This window comes from Watersipora subatra, chromosome 8, assembly GCF_963576615.1.
Source record: "Watersipora subatra chromosome 8, tzWatSuba1.1, whole genome shotgun sequence".
In the NCBI taxonomy this organism is placed as follows: Eukaryota; Metazoa; Bryozoa; class Gymnolaemata; order Cheilostomatida; family Watersiporidae; genus Watersipora; species Watersipora subatra.
In genome coordinates, this window is record NC_088715.1 from 23,929,828 (window position 1) to 23,949,059 (window position 19,232).

General features: G+C 36.8%; 1 protein-coding gene across 2 annotated transcripts in view; it reads right to left on the bottom strand.

Moving 5' to 3' along the window:
• Positions 1-2,988: 2,988 nt before the first annotated feature.
• LOC137401617 (serine/threonine-protein kinase Nek2-like) overlaps positions 2,989-19,232 on the bottom strand; it is a 34,157-nt gene continuing 17,913 nt past the window's right edge. The window contains exons 9-15 of one of the 2 annotated variants that reach the window (XM_068088050.1): positions 18,884-19,113; positions 14,641-14,745; positions 13,099-13,327; positions 12,340-12,399; positions 10,680-10,916; positions 5,973-6,172; positions 2,989-4,275 (exon numbers count right to left, since the gene is read on the bottom strand). In XM_068088050.1, coding sequence (XP_067944151.1) covers positions 6,015-6,172; positions 10,680-10,916; positions 12,340-12,399; positions 13,099-13,327; positions 14,641-14,745; positions 18,884-19,113 — 1,019 coding nt within the window. In that variant the 3' untranslated portion in view covers positions 2,989-4,275; positions 5,973-6,014. The remainder of the gene's footprint in view (positions 4,276-5,972; positions 6,173-10,679; positions 10,917-12,339; positions 12,400-13,098; positions 13,328-14,640; positions 14,746-18,883; positions 19,114-19,232) is intronic. The other variant, XM_068088052.1, reaches the window with a different exon arrangement.

The window sequence follows — 19,232 nt, forward strand, 5'->3', positions numbered from 1 at the left end:
ATTACATTAACTAGTATGCTGGTAGTCCCATGGATCATGAGGGACCGTCAGATGTAATAAGTATATGTATAATTATTCCATGATTCAACAAGGTGGTTGAGTGGTGCAAGGGTAGAGCTCTGGGCTAAAAATCTATATCTGAGTTTCATTTTTGTAGAGTGCACTTTATTCCAGTGGAGACAGACAAGCACTTCTATTCTTATGGTTAAGACTTGTAATGCGTTTGAGGGTTGATAAGAAAATACTACTGCCCTCCGTTTAAGCAGTGCTAAAAATTGTAAGAAAATAATTTAATTAGCTTAAAAACATGTTATAACGTTTTCAATAGAAATGTATTAAATGAATGAAATTGGATGACTCAACATACAACAACATGGAACGTGTGTTCTTTTAATACAAGCGCAAGGCCAAATGACAAAAAGGTGCACCACATAAGTTACTGCATGCTCGTATATTGGAGTTGTCCTCTCGACAATGATTTGTATACTATATGCACCATAACCCGATGGCATCACTAAGACAATGCAGATATGTATGAAATCATTACAGCTGTCAAACCTTCCCAATATTGTATCACGCTTTCATGACTGTCTGTGCCAAAATTTTGGCAATAGAAATTGGCTGTTGCAGATTTCAAGATTCATATCTCCCATTGATGATATTTGCTGCGGGACTAGTGTTAATAGTTTTAGCAACGGTATTGTAGGCTGAGAGCACTATGTCGCGGATTATTTGCTGATGCAAAGCAGATAGTTTGCAATAGTCTGAAACATTTTATACCATTTGATTGCCAATATAGTGTGGAGTTTCCGCTGATCCACTGTGATGAAGTGTGTACCGACTTTTGCTAACCCATATTACGTATGCTAGTAAGATATAAAGAGCAATTTATTCAATTAGGGGCCAAGAAGGTATAACAACTAGGCAATCAAAGCTACACTTAATGTCGCAATGCTAGTAAAGACAGTATAGATGCAAAATTATGGAGTTCGCTTCTCATGCTCATGAAGGGTGCCGGCCTGTACATAAACGGAAGACCGCCTTGAAAGCAGCAGGACCAATTTTCTTTAGACTCTCTTCTGAACTCAACAGAAAGACCAAAGGTCTGTCCTGGCTGATTCAGGAGGGTGCAGCAAAAGTGAGTCTTTCCCAATCGAGCTTCATGAGAACCTTGACTAAATGGAAGAGGTCAAGAATGTCGAGCTTGCTGATATGGCTCTGATCTATAATTGTATGACCAAGCTGAGCCAACTAGTGAGATGATCTCGACGTGCACTTCAACTAGAACTAAGACGCTAGTGGTAGAACTGGAAAAGATGCTTTATCAACCTGACCAGAAGAATTTTGTCAGGATAGAACGGTGTGTTAGCGATGCCACATGAGCCAAGATGAGGCATATCAGAGCAAACCTAGCACATTCGAGTTGTGTGGCATTGTCATGAGTATAAGGATGTTTCAATAGTACCTCTTACATCACCTCAATTCTTGTGTTCCTGTTGGTGGCAGCATATCTGATGCAATCAAGTGATGGCCTCACTGAGGGGCACATGGAAGTTGCACGTGTTAGAAGGCTGTCTACCTCTTCAACAAGGACAAGTAAACAAATTTTGTGAGAATGAAAATATGGTCTGCCAACCTACAAACGAAGTTGTGCACTCTCACCATGGCACAAAAAGTCAAGCCGGTCAGGTTGGACAGGCACGAGCCTAAAAAACCCGATAAATGAAATGACCGATTGAGGTGCCACAGTTGAAACTGACTCTGCAATCTAAAGTCGCCTTCTTTTGTCCTCTTGGATCTACAGAGCAACTAGAGCACGGCCCTGGTACTAAGCGAACCAAACGGGACCCTACTCCGATACGGGTTGAGCCACGCTTACTTCGGCTTACTCAGATGTCACGATGCCCAACTGCCGACTAGCCACTGCACCGCAGCCAAATATAGCAAGGTTGGCAGTTCTTGGGAGATAATTATCGCAGGTTAGAGTTGGCTATGCGAAATTTTGCTCTGATTAGATGTAAGAAACTGAGAACGAACATGAGCCTTTGCGGTGTCAACGGGCGCCGACTCAAGTTTAGGGCTTGGCAGTATCGACTTCGGGCCCAGTTGATCTCTCTCTCTGAAGAAGAGTTGGGAGCCCCAAGGGCCTTCACTGGAGAGGACAGTGTAGCGGCTGACCAGCAGACTGAACATGGAAGATAACAAATGCAATTATCGACAACAAGACCGAGCCCTGACGGGATAGATGAGATGGTCCTCGTTAGAGCATCCTGTCGGTCGAGTGGTCGGTCCTACATCTGAGGGGCGGAGCTTGCCATCACACGAAGATTACACAAGCTGTCGCAGAACCGGCATAGCACCTGCAAGTTTCGCATCGTGCAGATTTTTGTTTGTTTACTGCATCTTAAACTGTACCGTTAAATATATTGAGGAACGATATACTTATTGCCTTGTACTCACATGATTTAATTTTTGTGGGTTTAATTCATAATTCGGGTCTAGTAGAGGAACACGACAGTTTCTTTTACATAAAGATGTAACGTATATACATACTTTATATATACATACATAATATAAAGATATATATATATATTTGTACATATACACTATATATATGTATATATACACTATATATATGTATATATACACTGTATATATGTATATATACACTATATATATGTATATATACACTATATATATGTATATATACACTATATATATAGATAAAAAAACTTTATAATGAAATGGAAAAGTATATATGCGTGAGTTCAACTTTATAATATAGAACGGCGCTTTTAGTGATGATAGTTTTTGTGTTCACCTCGTGTGCGAGTTCCATCACAACTACTTTGATTTCACCAGATCGTGAGAGTTTTCCATCAAACCAAAGGAGCTCATGCGGTGTCCTAACATAAATTAAGAGTTACTGTTAATCATTCTCTGCTACAATTTCTATAGCCCTGCGCAGCAAATAATATACAGAAAATCTATAATAAGGAATATATATTTATTCATATTTAACATAAAATGTATATATTTGAAAAAGATTAAAATTCCAAATCATGCCATCATCTGCACAGTCTATTTTCTACAAAGAAAATGTTGCCATTTTGCGTACAATAATGAATTTAAAATAAAAAATAGAAGTGTAAAAGGCTATAGTAAAATAAAGATTTTAAAATAAAAGGTTCATAATTTTTCTCCATCCAATCAATGAATCAACATGTTACCTAGCACGAACCATAAAAAAAGGTTTTGTATAACCACCTAGTCAGTATGTATCCTAAAATATAAATCTAATGGAAACCCATAAGATGAACAATCATCAGAAATAAAAATTTGAGCTGCGTAAAATAAAGCAAAGAGCCAATGCAGAATCTATTATTGTTGCTTTCAACTCATTGTGGGGCTTTCAAGTCTAAAGTTGATTGGTGTGATAAAATGTCGGTATTCACGAACTTGGCAGCATTATCTCTAAACAGCTAATGGAAGAAGCACTAACAAACATGACATGAGCTGAGTCATTGCTGAAGACAGATGCAATGAAGTGAACAACAGAACTTATAAATATATTTCTTGTACTTTGAAGTGTTTCTGGTCTACTTGAAGATTAACTTACACACTTTTTTGCAGATTTTATCAGTACATGTCGGAAATTTCTACAATTTGCGATTGTTTTTGATGATTGAGGTGATCTGATTGCCAGGATGTTTCAAGATTAAAATCTATCAAACTTGATCACAGTTAAAATGTGCAAAAAAAACGTGTGAAATGACATCACTAGTCGTTATCATAGTTATCATTGACATTGCGTTCAAGTTAAAGTGTTATGAGCCTCTATTTTATCGATCTCTTTGCAATTATACATGTAAAAATCGCACAATAGATCGATCCGACCGCATTAATCGCAATCAAGCTTTATCGATTTTAATCTTGAAACATCCTGGCGATTAGGTCACTTCAAATGCCAAAAACAATTGCAAATGATACAAAAATAATGATATTTTCTAATTACATTAAAAAAAATCTTCTGTGAGTTAATCTTCTCAAGTAAAATTCACACGCTGTTCTGATACGTGCAAGTGAGCCCCAAGATCCTCCAGGGATCTAAAGCTATGTTCATATAAAGTCAGGCTAGACAAAAAAGTTTAATGATAGCTTGATATGTGATGTTGAGGGTAAAATATGACAACGGAATCCTTTGAACCCTGATCCCTTAGAGAGAGGTTATGTCAGCGTGGAAGGTAATTCTTCTTTAAAATAACTGGTGGGTATCTGGAATAATTTGAATGAAATTATTCAAGGTATGAAATAGAAAAATAGTTAATGAGAGCCCCAAATAATAATACAACAAAAGTGTTCCATATTTTCTGGTGTCTACAACATAATAGATACAGCCATACATTGACATACGAGTGTCCCAACACACGAGAAATCTGAGGCACTACAAAATCTTTGACCACATCTTTGCTTTGAGCTATGCAACAAATTTGAAGTACGAGCTTACAAACTAGTTCTTGATGCGGTCAAGTATACGAAAAGCCGCTTTAAAAACAACAGCTCAGTTTTTCTTCTCGGATCAATTTCAAAAGGTTTAAAAGTGGAGCAAAAAGCGAAGAATGGAAGACAATAAAAATGAAAAGGAAGACAAAACTAGAACAAAATGCAAGAATAAGACTTATATTTAAGTAGTTGAAACGCATTTAATTTAAATGAATTTTACTAAACTCATTTGAGTGAAATCTAAAGGTTATGTTACGTTACGTAGCGCCACAAGAGTATAGTGTAACGAACGTGTTGCCATCAAGTCTATTTCACACCACCGTTAGCCACTATGTCTGGGTAGAAGGTGAAAACTCAACATCATACTGTTCATAATAATGTTACATTCTATTTCAGATGATAAACACTAAATATGTATTCATTATTTTCACAGCGTAGATGGTGAATTAGTGTAACTTAGAACCTGTTTTCCATCGTAATATCCTGTTCTAGGGTTTTTTTTTCAGGGGAAGGGAATATATTATTTGTATTTAGCTATTTTATAAAGAGAAAATATTGTTTTGAGATAGGAAAAAATTGACATACGAGCTCAATCCCATATGTCAAGGTATGGCTGTAGAGGTACTGATAACGAAAGCTTGAAACAGATGCTGCTTCCATTGCATTTTAGTATCACAGTATAATATAATGTATTTTGTTTATAACAGTATTGAACAATGTGGCTGCCAAACCAACATCAACTATTTACCTAGCAAAAAAGCAGATATAGCAGCATTATACGAGACGAACCCGTTTACTAAGGAATTTTTTGCTCGTTTTGAGGGAATGAGTTAATGCCAAAAAAGTTTTATGAATGTATACTCGGTATTTTTCCAGTGAAAGCTAGAAATTCTGTCTTTTGAATAAGCAGAAAATTCTGCACAAGAATCAATGCATTTGAAAAACTAAAGCCATCTTTAATATTTCTTAGTTTAGTGAATCCGGCTGCAAAGAATAAATATTATCATTTTCGCAGTTTGACTAAAACGCAGTCCCCCATTTTCTGATATAAAATATAGTTAACAGAAATATCTTTGGCCCGGTGTTGAAGCATTGCACTAGCAGAAATACAGTCCGGTCGCTGTTCACAATCTATCTCTTCATCATCCTAAACCAAAAATAAAAAATTTGGATGTCTCTATATTAAACTGTGAATTCTGAAAACAAAACTAACTGTTAACCCAATACCCTAAATTTATTGCGGCAAAATTTTGGGTATATTTATTGACTCTGTGATCCGTAATTGATGTTGTTTGTATAGGTAGTAAGATTCAATCACAACTTTGATCTCGCAAAGCATCTCGACAGCTTGACAGCTGACAAAATAACAGTGCTGTTTCCCTATCTACCTAACAGATGAAGAGCAAGCTAGCCAATTAAATATTAATTTGAAATGCAAAAAGGTTTTTTAAAAGGTTCTTAAAATTTACCTGCATCACACATACTCGAGCTATTTTCACACAAGCAGGGTATCAGTTGAGCCCAGCCAACTTTAATTCACGGTTGTGTAGTTCTAAGGCCAATAATTCATCGTACAAGCTCATATCCTTGTCCTTCCAATCTGGAGGAGGAAGCGAGAACAGGGAGGCGAAATTGTCTGGGCCGTCATCCTCTTCCAGGTCTTTCAAGCCTGAGCACAAAGACAAAGTCTACCTAGAAAATCTCGCTGATTCTCTTAAAAAAACCATAAAAGCTTGCATGGACCAAAATAACGAAAACAAATTCTATTAACTTTTCTGAAACTTTTAATTCACTGGAAAACAACTTCAACTTTCAGTGAGCAGCTCTCCCTTTTACAGTCAGAAAGATAAATTCACGGAATAAACAATCAAATAAATGGATTAGGAAAGAGCTCTTACAAAGTTTTTGTAGAGTTTATCGGAAAATATCGATATTTTTCTATCACTTGCAATTGTTTTTGTCATTTGAGGTGATCTGATTGCCAAGATGTTTCAAGATTCAAATAAAAAATATTTAATCATGAGTAATACCATCAGGAAAAAAATGCACGCGAAATGATGCCACTACAGTGGAACCTCGCCATACGATTTCAATTTGTTTCACTGTTGGCATAGTACAGCAAAAACTTCGAATAGAGGGGCATAGAACCCCATAGTGAATATCTAATGCAAACATGCTCTGGTGAAATCATCAACATTTTAGATACGTAATGTACATAGTAAAAATAGTAACAAACAATATGTTAACTTGAGTAACTATAGTTACCTGCAGTAACTTGAGTGTGTTTAGTGGTTATGATCTAAACGCACAACAAAATGTAACATCACAAAATACTAAGTGCAGTATGTGCTGTAGGAAGTTCTTGCTTTCCAGGAAAACGAAAAACATTAACGTTGAATATAACTAAAACAAATTTAGCTTACTAAAAATATCCTGAAAGCTAAGCCTTGGTATGTATTATTAACGGTTGACTTGCCACAAAATTCACATTACAGTTATTTGGTATCAAAAGATTCACCATGTCTTACTTTGTTGTGTTGTAGGTGCCAAATATGTGGAAATGTGATTACAAGCTCTTAAAAGCTCAAAAATGAAAAGCAGCTGTAGATTGGAATTCATTTATTTCTCTGACGTTGTCATTACTTTTGGTTATTGTTTAGTCACGTGATGTTCTCACGCGAATTAAAGATGTAGTTGCGTCAAAATTTAAGTTAATCTTAAAAGAAAGCATTTTTTTTCTCTATCAGTTGATATGTTGTTTGTTGTGTTACGCGATCGCATTGCCAAGATATTTGAAGATTAAAACCGAAAAAATCTGATCACCGTAAAAACGCTCAGGCCACAAAAACGTGCCCAGCCTCGCCAAAAATGATGTCACGCGTTTGGCAACCTCTCTCTATCTCTCGTATTCACATCGGCTATTTGCGATAAAAGTCTAGTCTTACGCGGCTCTATTGGCATATATCTTATTTTGTATTTGCTCGTGTTGACTAGAATAAAATTTTAAATCCTGCTACAGATGCATTATTATGAATGTTTAAAAGGCCTCAAATAACGAAAATTGAAAGTTTGTTCTACTCACTTTCTCCAAATGTTGTGTAAACATTTGGGTACCGACTACCAATTCTACCGGTCTACGGTAATGCTGTCTAGTCACTTTATGTAGAACGCGGTCTTTGTATCAGCACAGTTATGCAGCTACCCATATAAACGATATACAGCCTCCCATAAGCCCCGCCCACATTATGTCGCCTATTACCTACGTACTAGTTTCTTACTAGTATTCTTACCGAATGCTAAATAATTGAAATAAGCAAGCCACCTCTTTGAAAAGAATATAGACAGGGATAGAGTTTTAAGGATGAGAAGTCTGCTGCAAACTAGATTTGAACTCACATTCTCCAGTTCTGCGGACACCCATATACCATATCCGATTCACTACAATATTCTGCAAATCATGTTTTGCATTATCTTCAACAATATTATTTTATTATATAATTTTTACAAGCAAAAATATTTTCATCTCGGCATAAAGCTTTTATTAAAAATCTTCATCAAGTCGTGGCCACTCACATAGTATTAGCTGATACAATAAGACAAATTCATCTACTGCAACAAACTCAAACAAAACATCATCCAGCACGCATTCAAGTCTTGCTTTCTCCTTTATAGCAGTTTCCACACTGACAAAGCTTCTTCGGCTGGTGGGACGACATAAACATTCTGTAATCAGTAAAACAAATGTAAACAAAGAAGATGCAATAAATATGTCATTCATAGATATGTCATTCTAAAGCGTATCTATTGACAGCTTCCAAATTGGGAGTTAAATAAATTGCGAGTGTAATTTTAAAAACGAATAAACATTTAATAAAGGCACAAGTACGCCAAGCCAACGATTCGAAGCTTTGGTTCTGGAAATTAAAGATTTGCAATGATCAATCGATTTTACCCACTTCTTACGTGTGAAAATAATTTGTAATCATGACTCTAATTTACCAAAGAAAATTCGAAAAAAATATTATAGCTAGGTAAAACGGCAGATAAGCTATGAAACGATGATTGGAGATAGCAAAGAATTATCATTTTATTAATTAGTATATGTATTTATGACTAAAAAATATTACATTTACTAAAGTATAGAAGACTCTAAGTTAATTTACCTCCATTCTGTCTTCTTCTGCAGCAAAACGCTGCTGACGCCTGTCAGCTTTGGCCATAGGCTGTCTACTCTAATCTTTTACTAAACGTTGCTCAGATAACTCTGAGTAGCGGTCGCTCGAACTTGAAGCCATTTTAAAACTATGTATAACTTAGTAATTGTTGAAACGCGTTGAATCAGTAACGATGAGCATGAATTCTCTAGCGATGAGAATCTTCGAGATCACAGACAACGCGTTTTACGAGTGATAACATTTATTACGGTCTATATAAAAACTTCGCGATCGTGATTGGCTAACGAAGCGACCTCATATTTATCGCTCGTGGTTTCGTTTCAGAAAACAAACTAGTTACGTCACGAAATTGGCACCCGCTTGAACGTGAGCTTTTTAAAAGAGGGCCTCATTCAAACGCATATATCTCTGGACAGGGTTGGTCTACAAAGACAAAAATGGCATCAAATTGTAGCTGATGTTTTAGCCTTTTATGGGTCCTAATTTCATTTTTGACGCAACTACATCTTTAAAAAGCCAATAAAAAGCTAAATATAAAACTTCCCGTAGCACTAGTTTATGAGCAACACTTCGGGTGTTACCGAAGACCCCGTATCAAATATAGATGCTCGCTACTTTACAGTTCTGTTTCGACTTGGACTAATCGTCTAGTCGTAATCTGATCATGTGACCCAATACTTCGCAAATAAATTCTGCAGTGATTTTCGATTATCACAGGTGACCAACAGGCTCGTCATGATTATCAGACAATGATATGTACTCCTTCGAGCTAAGGTTAAAAAATTAAACGAATTTTTACGGTAAGTTATAAGGTATCAGTGCTAATAGTGACAGCATTACAATGACGATAAAACAAACGCGTAAGAATAATAGACATGGTTTTATTGAATGCATGAAGTATATTTGTGAAAATATTTCGACGAATGAGGTTTTTTTGACGAATAATATTTTGACGAATAAACAAAAGCCATCTTGTACAACTATGTCCCATTTGAGCTGTTTTGGAAAGAGATTCTAATCTATGTCGGTTTGTGATGGCGGTGATTTACTGTTCCTTTTTGAGCTTTTAAGAGCTTTTAAATAATCACATATTTTGCACCTACAACACAGCAGAGTAAGATATGGTGGATCTTTTGATACCAACTAACTGTAATGTGAATTTTGTTGCAAGTCAACCTTTAACTATTTTGCTGAACTTCAACTGTTTCATAGCTAAAATTTTATCACGTATTTGTTTCCAATTTCGTTCTCACAATAACTAATAAAGCCAAACTTAGTGAGATCAAGCATCTTATCTCTTTCATTCTTTGTTAAAGGGATGTCGGCCAATAGCATGTCGACATAGTTGTTATTCCGGCGTAATCAGCACACCAACTGCCAAACTTAAATTTTGAGGGAAGCTTTTGTTGATGCCGTATGGCGAAAAATATTTTGTATGGAAAGGGTAAAAAATCAACACGCTCTACATCGCAGAGCAAAACAATTGTATAATGTGTTCATTGTAACCCGAAAGAGCAATGTAGTTGTTATCTTTGTGATAGTTGATATTGATATTGCGGTGAAGTTGCAGCGTTACACATCTCTATTCTATAGGTCTCATGACCATTATAGATTTCATAATCGCGTTTTGCCTTGACCTGGGTGTTTTAACCGTGATGCAGTTTTGTCAATTTTAATCTTGAAACATTGTGGTAATCAAATATCATAAAAAACATGCAAATGATAGAAAAATACCAACAACTTTTAATAAAATTTATTATAAAATTTGTGGACGCTTCTTTAAACTAAGCTACGACACGTTTCATTATCTCATTCATCTTCAGTATCATTAATATTTCGTGAAAAATAAATACATTTTTCACCATATTTCTATTGGCTCAATGCATGCAAATAATTGTTATATTTGTCAGAGTTGGCAGCTGAGAAAGCTGTCAACAGTACTTTAGCTAATCAGAAGATGCAAACCAAAATGAGGAAGCGGAGAACACAAATGGGTCACACCTGGAATTGACTCTAGACGGATTTTTGTCAAGTCTAGTGCAAGGAGTTCATCCTTCAACTTTTTGACAGACTGAGGAGAGAGAGTATCTGTGTCATCCCGTGTGGCTGAACCGGCAGGTCGTGGCACGATTGTTGCATTAGGATCTGGTCGTCGATCCGGTTTCGGTGCAGGATTCAATTGAAGTTCGGTTGCGAGTTGGTCATAAGAAGGTAGAACATCAGGATTTCCTTCATTTCCTGAAAGTGTTTTGGAATGAATCAACTCAGTGATATGGTATAGCTGAACACTAAGCAAACTTTCAGAGCTGACTATTAAAACATCAGCGCATTCATCCAAACTAGTACACTGGCAGACTAGTGTCCGGAAGAGATCATCAGTTATGCCAATAAACCATAGAAACCAAGCATGTCGACAGTTAATACCCAACTTCGCAAGGCAATCAATCGGTTCTGTTGGTTGATCAGCAGTCCACAAATTTGAGTGTAGTGAGTTTGAATCTCACAAGTAACAATCTTTTATCTCAAACTTGAGGTTGACAATCGTGACACACAACGAACGCGCACGCGATCATATTAATATCTAGATGATAAATTGGTTATAGACTCTGGCCGAAAAGGTGACTCGGGTTGCTAAGACCTGACTATGACAGCGATTAGTATCAACCAATATTCTTTGCATTAAACAAGATTAGCTTTCACAAACAAGGTGAAAGTATGAAGTAATAGACCTATTACTGAATAATGCCATTTTTGTTACAATGTAAAATCTTTACTATACAATAGGAGTTATGCCCACCTGAAGCCAGGCTGAAAGGTTTGAGTAAAAGATTGCATTGCATGGAACTCGAACTTGAAACACTCAGCTTAAAAGCCAAACAACCTAACACTTAAATAATCAACCACTTTGCTGTATTTTAAAATAATTGCACACATACTAATTCCCTGTGGTTTGTTGCCCGAACTGACTATCTTTCACGGCACACCAGACTGAGCGGTTACTAGCAACAATTAATACATAAAATGTATTAGATGAATAGTTGTCTCTGATGCAATTCAAGACACCCTTTAACAACACATATTATCATTAAAACACATCGAGAAAAGTGATACACACGTATAAATGCTAAAATACCAAATCTACAAAACTGACAAAAATAACATTGTGAGCGGAGAGAAGATACAGATAACAAAAATATTTACTATAATAAGAGCTGTGGCCATCCGTCTGGCAAGAGCCAAGCTAAAAGCATTGGGGGAAAAATCGCTTTGTGTAAGAAGTGAACTCAGATATAAGACTCGGTGGACTGACTCATTAACTACTGCACCGCTCAGCTACCTTACTATATTTGAGAATACTTGTGCACATAGTTATTACACATGGCAATCTTTTGTGGCACCCGAATACTAATTCTACAGTAAGTTATGCAAATGAAGAGCAACAAACAGAAATACGACTCTGGAATCTTTAGGCCTTGGAAAAAATGGAGTCTCAAGCAAAAAACTCCAGCTTCACTGATAATAGAACACGCTAAGAATTATGAAGCCGGAGTCTCATGTGGTAAGTTCTTTCTTAAATATTATCAGTACAACTACTTGATTTATAGACTGCTATAAACTCAGAGAGAAACTGTAAGTTTGTAGTTGAAAATGAAAAGCTCACCATTTGGTAATTTTGCTTGAGCTGCTGCATCAATTTCATCCTTGAACCACCTCTCACCAGCTGCAACACCAACTCAGACTTGAGAAAAAACATTGAGAAAACATGGAAAGGAACTCTTGCCACAATCGTTGTATCTACTATCATGTTGTTGCTTAAAGATGATCTTGCAAATTTTTGTAAATTTTATCAGAAAGTATTGAAATTTTTCTATCATTGGCTAATTTTTTATGTTTGAGGTGATCTGATTGCCAGAATGTTTCAAGATTAAAATCGATTAAAATTGATCGCGATTTAAGTTCAGATCAAGTAAGAGTGCAGTTATGACGTCTGTGGTTTCCTAAAGACCAACAGAATAGAGACACCTATCACTACCACTTGAATACAATAGCTCAAAGTTATACAATAACTTTGAGCATATGCTACAACACCTACCGATTTCAAAATTAGCAAAAGTAGATAATGTAAAATGTTTTATTTTCAATGGATCCATATTTTTAATTAGGTGTTACCTCTACATTGTAGAAATTCAATGTTTACTATTCTGAATTGCGGGGCCTACTGAATGACCAAGCTAATGACGCGATAACAGCGAGTGTTTTCCAAAACCAAACAAGGCAACACAACTGCCCCGCGGGAATTGTGTTAGCTCCGAAACCCAAGCTAGCACAATCCAAACAGAGCACGATCATTAAACCCACCCATATGATAGCTGTCATCTATCCTTGGGGGCTGTATATCATTGGTCTAATGAACACTTACAAACGTCAAGGTTGTTAATGTCAAAGTCATCCCCCAGCTCAAGCAGCTCCTCGTAAAGTGATTTCTCTCTTTTAACTGGGGCGTTTGTTTTAAGCTGAGGAGATGGATCAGGTCCGGCTCGGGGATCATCTCGATAAGCCGGACTTATGGGTTTTGGCATTCGGTTGGGCTTGGGTGCTTCTGCCGGTGCTTTTCTAGGTGGTGCCAGCCGGAACAATTGTACGTGATCCTGAAATGAAATATTCAACCATTCTAGAATACAAAAAACATAAAAAAGCAAATACAAACTATACAGATTGAATACAACGTTACAAATTGTCCTTGGTTAATATAGTTACAATACATCTATGCACCCCATTGTAATATATTCAGCGAAAACCTCCAGAAAAGTTCACTAATAATTGTAACGCACTAAACAGCTAATTAGCTATAAATGTGTTCAAATACAATTTTGTGAAAAATAAATATCTTTTTCACCATATTTTCTATTGGCTCAACGCATGCAAATAATTGTTTCATTTCGCTTAAGTACATACATGTATATGATAGGCCGATTAATTACCTACTCACTAACCAGAAACATTTTGCGCGAAGCCTTCTTAAGCCCAATGCAAACGCTTAAACAATCCATGCTGAGCCGCTCGTGGGAGTGAAGGGGTTAAAATTCATGCTATTTAGTTGCAGTTTGTTTGAAACACACTTCAGTGAAAACAGCTATGACCAAATTGACCAAATTATGCTGTGATACTTGAAGATTGAACAAAAAAGCTAAATCAATTAAAAAAGAATCTGAGATCAAATAATGAAATAACTCGAGTGAAACAATCTGAGGTAACACCGTATGCTGGATTTCAGTGTAGTATTTTAAACAAGGCTGATAGCTACACCCACCATGACAAAAAAGGTTTAGGAGATCAAATAGTTAGCAAATCTTAAAATACTATGCGAAACACTGATTACGACAATAAGATAACAAAAAACAGGGAAATCAAATATGAGACCCATCCGAGGAATTGGATGATGCAATGAACAAGCAAATTGGATGACAAGGAAATCCGAAAACTCAACGCCACACAAACTTTAGAAATCAGATGACAATGCAACCCAAGAATTAGATGACAATGCAACCCAAGAATTAGATGACAACCAGCCCAGCAAATCAAATAAAACACTAACCCTGCAAATCAAATAAAACATCAGCCCTGGGAACAAAATAAAACACCAGCCCTAGGAATTGAATAAAACGCCAACTCTGGTAACCAAATAAAACACTAGCCCTGGGAATCAAATAAAACATTAATACTGGTAATCAAAGAAAACATCAGCCCAGGGAATCAAATGCCATATCAATCCCGAGAGTCAGATGACATACAAACCCTGGAAATAAAAAGGACAACCCAACTTGGAAATGGTGATACAACAACCCCGACATAAGAAATACTCTACAAAACTGATAATCGGATTATGCAGAACATTTGTAACCAGCTTTAGAAGTATAGTAAAGAACATTCATTAGAATAAATTAAGATTCAGGACGTGTACCTTTGGAATTGGACGTCGTCCGACAATTCCGGCACCACCAAACAAAACTTGCTGCTTATCACCATCTGCAGCCGGCTTGACTGACAGACAAGGAATGTCATCTATCTGATAATTGAAGATAATACAAAAGTAAAGTTTAGGGTTTTGATATTTGAGCGTTAAGACAACTTGCAGTTGCATAGCAAATGCCACCGAAACTTCAGCAGCAATAGTTTTTAGGAAAGTCTACGCAACTCAAGAAAAGCTGCTTCATCAATAGCTATAAGTAGAGTAACGTAAAGCGTAACTGAACGGCCATTCAGTGGTTAAGAGTTGCAGTCCAAGCTGGCCAGCTGATCAATAATGGCAAAGCAAGTTCTCCACCAATATGGTGTGATACCAAAACCATACCAAACTTACCATGTTGTTTCAAGTACTGATTCCAACAGAGACAAAGTCAGACGTTTTTTTTCAATTATAAATAATTTTTCCATCATTTAAGATAAAAATAAAATCCTTGATGACCAAATATTTTGTATAGTGATGCAATTTGAGTGAAAATGCTGTTAGATGACACACTTTCTAAATTTGTTTCGCGCAGGTCCCAGAAAGACATATGGACGATAAAAAAGTGTAACAATGTTTCTGCTTTTACAAGTGACGCAGGAAACAATCGTATACAAAAGAAACTTATTTGCTGTTTTCAGAACAAAGTTGACTGGAATATACTGAAGACTTTAAGAGCAAAGAAAAAATATGTTGCAGATGTTTTTTCAAAGCTGTACGTTATTCCTAGAATACTTCACAATTTGAAAGAAAATTTAAATATGTGGTTGAATAAATACCAACTAAATCAGGAAATAAAGAAAGTAGTTTCGCCGTGATTGTAAAGAGACCATGTTAGATAACAGCGATGAAAAAAAGTTGACAAGAACATTGAGGTATGCAGAGAAGATGGAAGTTCTCATAAATGGGATAAGCTTGGAGTAAAAATTAAACAAAATCAAAAATTTGGAAGATGCAGGCGAGAAAACTAAAAGACAGCAGCAATATCTACGTATTAGCTTAATGAGGTGGTCCGTCTGATCATCGGCATCCTGAATAAAAATGAAAATATAATATGCTATATAAACAATTCCATTTTAGCAAAAAAAGGGTTAATAAATAATAAATAGAAAATAAGCATAGACATCTATATGTCATCCTAAAATTATTATTTTAATTATCTATTGCAGTGCTTTAACACTGATTCGCTTATCCCTATGTCCATGCACATATACACACCCTAAGTTTCCATTACGCACTTGATGCGCATTTACAGTTGTGCTCAAATTGAGTTACAATACAATTCAGTGTTTCTATGGGATATTATCACAATGCGATGAGCATTTAACGCCAGAGCTTTGGCAACAAGAGTAGACTGCGTCATTAAGTATTGTAAAGGATCTGACTCCGGTAGCTGAGTCAGCTTTACGTCCTAACAAGGGAGTCGCAACCTGGGCTACTGGCTGACCTTGTCCGAGGCCTGATTGACCTGCCTGTGGCGGTCAAGTCAGTCCAAGACAAGAATCTAGTAGTCAGGCTTGCTCTGAAACCAAACCCCCGGCCTGCCTCTGGATCTCTATCCCAGGCTAGTCTGGATCCACTAATGGCTGGTCTTAAGACTAGATCTCTAGTGCCATGGCACACCTGATCGAGTCTAGACAAGGCCGTGGATCGCCTCCTAGCCTTCTTAGAGTCACCTTGGCAGTTCCGTCTGTTGGTTGCACTGAGTCTGCTTATACAATCGGTGAGCCAACCAGGCAGGCGTCAATAGAAGCAGTTCGTATGAGTATATAGCAGTTTATTATCGATATCTTTAATACAAGTATGCACAAGTATGAGTGAAATCAAGCACACCCTGCCTGTCTATCGCGCTGGCTTATATAGCCAGCGCCTATCGTTTAACTCCGCCTACTGATCTATTTATATCACAAAGGAAATGCCAGATACAACATGATGGTTATGTAACAAAAAGGCAGTTCAGTAATACAAGGGCAGTTCAGTTATATAATAAAAAGGGCAGTTCAGTAATACAAGGGCAGTTCAGTTATATAATAAAAAGGCAGTTCAGTAATACAAGGGCAGTTCAGTGATACAGTTATATAATAATAAAAAGGCAGTTCAAGCATGCAATAAGGGAAGTTCGAGAGGTTCGGTTAAACGACAGTGCGGATATATATGTGAGTGCAGTAATTAGTACACAGGCATGTCCCGGTCCTCCACAGTATTGAGCCCTCGTAAGCCAATGAGTAGCGACGCAGTCTTGTCAGGCTTAGTGCATTGGAACTGTTCAAAATTGCTGAGTGAAAATTTTTATAATGGGATAGCCAGCGATATTTTAATGGGTATCATTAGCGAGTTCTGTTTCCATCATTCGCAAGGGAGAAACATTTGAGAAAGAACTAGTACAAACACAAATGCCTATACTTAACTATAATCTTATAAATACGGTATATTCTCGAATATAAGGCGGTAAAAAAGTGAACGAAGTAATGGATGGGTTTATCTGCTCCCAACTCTGATCGCACTCAAATAAAATGACCTTATGCTAACCTTATTCGAACAACTACAACTCGAATCATGCGAATCATGTAGCGGGTACCCTGTCACAGTTTCCATGATGCAGATCTCTTGTGGATTGGCTCAAATTTGCATGACATGGAAACAGTGTAACAGACTCAAACCATAAATGCTTCTCTAAGTAGATTTATTTTCAGAGCAGTTTTCCATAACCCAATAAACCTTGTTTTTATTTGGAGCAATGACTGCTTATTATTCCAAATATGTCCAAGTGTACCACCCATCATAAGTGTCACTCAATCTCAAGTTTTACAAACAGTGGCTAATTCTATTACCTTGTTTCAATATTGTTAAAACAACCACTATCCACTATTATTAATGAAATGATTACAAATTCTGTTGAAGATGAAATTTCAAAAAAAGTTTAATAGATTTTATGACCAAGTGTTAGTATTTCTCTGTGATTTGCGATTGTTTGTGATGTAATAGAACCAATCACATTTTTTCGATTTAAATCTTGAAGTCAGATTACCTCGAACAACACAAACATGTACTAGTTGATGTACCCATGTGATCAATTATTTATTGTATCAATTATTACTGATATTATTATCAATGCAGTATTTACTAAGAGTTATACCGGCTTTTGAGCTGAGGAGTAAATTAACATAATCACACGAATATATTACTAACTCAAGTATAGTATTCCCCCCACTTTTAATTCGACAAAACTGTTTTTTTACACAGCAAGAATAACACTTTTCTAAGTTTTTAGACTTTATGAGGTACACTGGGCAAGTTATGCCATAATCTGCCAATATATTACGAATTTCACGGCTAAGGCACCTCTAGTATGGTTCGAGATTTCAGCGAACCGTATGATGATAGCGACGACACTGACAACGATACTGACGAGAGTGACCCGGGTCAACATGATATCGAAATCGGACCCTAAAGATGAAATTGGAAGGTTGTGTGAATGAGAAATGAACTGAAAGAGTAACTTTTCTGAATTGTTGTGTGCGTGTGCATGTTTACGTCGCAACCACGCGATAGTTTGGCATCTTCGAGTTAAAAGAAGGATGTTCGCATGTGGCTGAGAAAAGTGAGTGCAGACTGTGATGTATTTCTGTGTTCCAACTGAGCTGATCCTTTGTGTTTGTTTTTGTTAGCATGCAACTGAACATCGTTGAGAGTTATTGTCAACTGAGTAAGCTTTGACTTATCCGACGCATCGTTTGTTCACCTATTGTGCCTGATAATCCGATGTGGACAATGACAGAAATTAGCATATTGGTTGATGCTGCATCTTACAATCCGGTGCATATTATCGCCCAAAAAATACGGTACATAAGCAACTTTTTCAAATCCTGCAACTTCCCTCCCTATACTATACTGTTTGACAAAATACCACAAATATACCAATAAAGTTTATTACATAATTTTATTTACTTTACACCTAAGTATATTGCGCAAATTGGGATTTCGCACATACTCATGTATAATGCTCCTTCCAACTTTCGATGTTGAAATTTCGGACAAAAAAGGGAGCGTTATACTTGGGTTCTCACCGTAAAGGAATTATAGTACAATTCGTAAAATAATGCTTCTTCCAATATGTCATGGGTTGAACTTTTAAAATTAATACCATAAACCAGAATTAAATTTCTAATGTAAAAGTTTAACCAAAATAATAACTTACAAGAGGGACTCTCACAGGTATCCTCCCAGGTTCAGCAGGTTGCCTGACAGACGCAGCAGGTTGCCTGGCAGGCATAGCAGGTTGCCTGGCAGGCATAACAGGTTGCCTGGCAGGTTCAGCAGGTTGCTTGACAGGCTCAGCAGGTTGCTTGACAGGCTCAGCAGGTTTCATCAATTGCTGCACAGGTGCTTGTAATTGTCGATACACTTGCAGGGAATCTATGTGCTGAGCTAAAATAGAGGTGCCAATATACAGTGTATTAGATAACGTAAGTCCAACTGAAAACTGAACTAATTCGTAGTGGTCATTCCATGGTTGACTCTTCCTAAAGTTACTACCAAGAAACAGG